This window comes from Antrostomus carolinensis, unplaced genomic scaffold, assembly GCF_000700745.2.
Source record: "Antrostomus carolinensis isolate BGI_N321 unplaced genomic scaffold, ASM70074v2 scaffold14692, whole genome shotgun sequence".
Lineage (NCBI taxonomy): Eukaryota > Metazoa > Chordata > Aves > Caprimulgiformes > Caprimulgidae > Antrostomus > Antrostomus carolinensis.
In genome coordinates, this window is record NW_010299063.1 from 16,484 (window position 1) to 19,294 (window position 2,811).

At 36.3% G+C, this 2,811-nt stretch overlaps 1 protein-coding gene across 1 annotated transcript in view; it reads right to left on the reverse strand.

Annotated features, from left to right (window-relative positions):
- Positions 1 to 559: 559 nt before the first annotated feature.
- The window catches only part of LOC104520862 (calcium and integrin-binding family member 2), a 41,675-nt gene continuing 39,423 nt past the window's right edge, over positions 560 to 2,811 (reverse strand). Inside the window, exon 6 of the mRNA XM_010162670.1 lies at positions 560 to 967. Within this exon, the coding sequence (XP_010160972.1) occupies positions 946 to 967 (22 nt within the window). The 3' untranslated portion in view covers positions 560 to 945. The remainder of the gene's footprint in view (positions 968 to 2,811) is intronic.

Here is a 2,811-nt window from a genome sequence, read left to right on the forward strand (position 1 = left end):
AAAAAAAAAAAATTGAGCTGACTTCCAGCTGGAGAGGGAAGAGAAATACAGAGCTGCATTCATGCACTTTATGGGAAAGATTGCATAGCTGGTTTAGAAAGAAAAAGTCTTTTCATGTCCTTAGTAGTACTTCTGTGCTTCTTCGAGTACTTCTTCATGAGTTACAGATGATCATATTCTTCCACTCAACATTATTAGCCCACAGAATGAGTAAAATGCAAGACCCCTTTGAGAATAAGGACACAGTCTTAATGTTTATCTTGGGAAGAAATGCATCATATATGCAGTTATCATATACAAAAGGCAAATATTTCAAGTTTCCTAAGGACATGACAATCCATAAAGTACTGGTTGAAGGTAAGCACCAAACCCAGCAACTGCCATTTCAGTGACTGAAAGGCAAACCTGGGATGTGGTTGTCTTCAACACTGGGAGCTTGATCTTGACTGCAGTTCTTCCACCTAAGATTATTTCCATGAAAGATCCCCCAGCTGTACAACACAGTGATAGAGGCATCTCATAATTTAAGGCCCGTGCTTTCTTTCAAATACTCTTGTAAAAGTCACCAAAGCTATTTTTTCTGTCTTTTTTTTTTGCACTTTTAAGAGCAGTATTAAATATTCATAAATATAAAAACTATGTGGAAATACTTTTAATATTATTCTGATTCTGCCAGTTTAAAAAAAGAAAAAAAAAAAGAAAAAAAACAACCCAACAACCAACCATCTTTGCCAGAGTGCTTGGCCAGTAGTGAAGATAAAAATGTGACTGTTTCAAATATCCTGTAGACCACATGATGCTTCTGTCTCTTTGTGGAACAGGATGATTTCAGTACACTCTGCTGAGTTCTAAGAAGCCATAATTAGAGGACAAAAGCCCTCAAAGTGCCTGAGATTCAGAAAGGCTGGACTAGCAAGTCATTTCTGCGGGCTCACAGAAACATCTTCAGATTCTTATGTGGAAAGTACTGCAAAGGAAAGAAAAAGATTACGAGATATAAACACATTTGTCATTATGCACAACATTTTCCTTAAAGTACAAAGAGGAAGGTGCTGTCTAATGAATCCGAATCTCTTCTCTCATGCTCTCAGGAAGATTTAAACACTCTAGAAGAAATTTCCATCTTCTGAAAATGTTAGCTCAAGGGGCCAAGGATTAAATAAAGTATAAATTTACTTATTTATTGGATATACAGCAGAGCTAAATGTTTCTCAATTGCACTTTTGCTGTAGCGCAGCATTTGGGTTCCTAAACAAGTCAAATTAGGCAGATAAATTTGTTGTTTCTCTTGCTAGGACCAAGAGATCCAGATTGTTATCTTCTTTCTATTTGCACTATGATATAGGCAAGCAGCATGCCTAAAGAAAACTTTAAAGGTATTTGAGAGGCTGAAGAGTTCTGGATGTACAGTTTTTTGATTTTGTTTTATAAAGAGAATGCTCTAACTTAATCACAGCTATTTGATTTGAATCAGGAATTCACTGAAAGAAGCTCTGTGGTATGTATTTGGAGGAGAGAAAAATCTTATGTTGACAGTGGTCCCTAGGAACTTCATATCTAGGAATTTATTTAATCTGGGTGACACTGAAAGATATGATGTATAGCAGCCTGGCATACTAGCCTAAGTATTGTGAAAGAAGCATACAGCGATGCAAAGAGCGTACCAGCACTAAGGTTTCAGAAAAAAAGAATTATAAACATCTTGTTCACAACTCAATAAATGTCTAGAGCCCAATATTAATCCAAACCCTTGAAAATTAAAGTTTCACATAGGCAATATCTAAGAACTAAAAAAACCACAGCACTGTATGTGAACACATTTTAGGCACAACTCCTTAAAAAAAAAAAAAAAATCCATCCAAATCCACTTCACTGGATATATATTGATTGGAAATTTTTTTTTTTCTACCTGAGTGCCATTTTGGCCATTTGGAGGGCAAGCTTTTTACTAAGAAGCAGCTGAAATATTCTGTGAAAAATACTGACAAAAATTATTCCCTTCCACTGTTTTCTGGCTAAGCACCTCTTGTCAATTCATCACTAGCTCTAATTTAGGTCCTTACGAACTAGATAATCTGCATTGTAACTTCAGTTTTAGGTAGGACTGGAGTCAGGACATCAACTGCTATATGGGTAAAGGCCCACAAAGGCTTCAGAAATGCTGCATTTCTAGTGACATCTTTTTGTTTAATCTGTTGTTTCTCTGTCTAGTTCTGGTGTTACTAATGACACGTTCTTCTCAAACTCTACTTCACATTGTTATAGTATATTTCACCCCCAGGTACTCGAATAAGCTTAAACTTCCAGAATGATTTATAAAACCATTTCCTGTGGAAAATGTAAGCAGTCTTGTAGAACAGAATACTTAGCTAGTGCCAGTTCAGGCTGCTAATACTTCCATTAAACTACAAGCAGCTTCTTAATGAGAGCAATTTTGAGTGAAATAAACCTACTGGGATCAAATTTTCTGAACTAGCAACTGTCATTATCATTTACAGCTTACTCAAGCTTCTGGGATAACAGCCAAGAATGCATATATTTTCTTCTCTGGTCAACGACTAGCAGTGTTTTCTTCTAGTCTTAAAAAAATTCCTCAAGCACAGCAGTGCAAATCAAGCAATAGACTACTGCATCTTCATTTGCTTGACAGCAGTATGAAGCTTGCAAAGGCTGTCTGTAGGAGATTAAACCTACACAGGGTCATTAAGTAAAGGTTTGAGAAATAAGTGATAAGGAAAATCAGTCAACATACAGTGGATGAACTTTAGCTCATACCAGGTCAAAGCCCGGATCATGGTGCCAAAATTAATT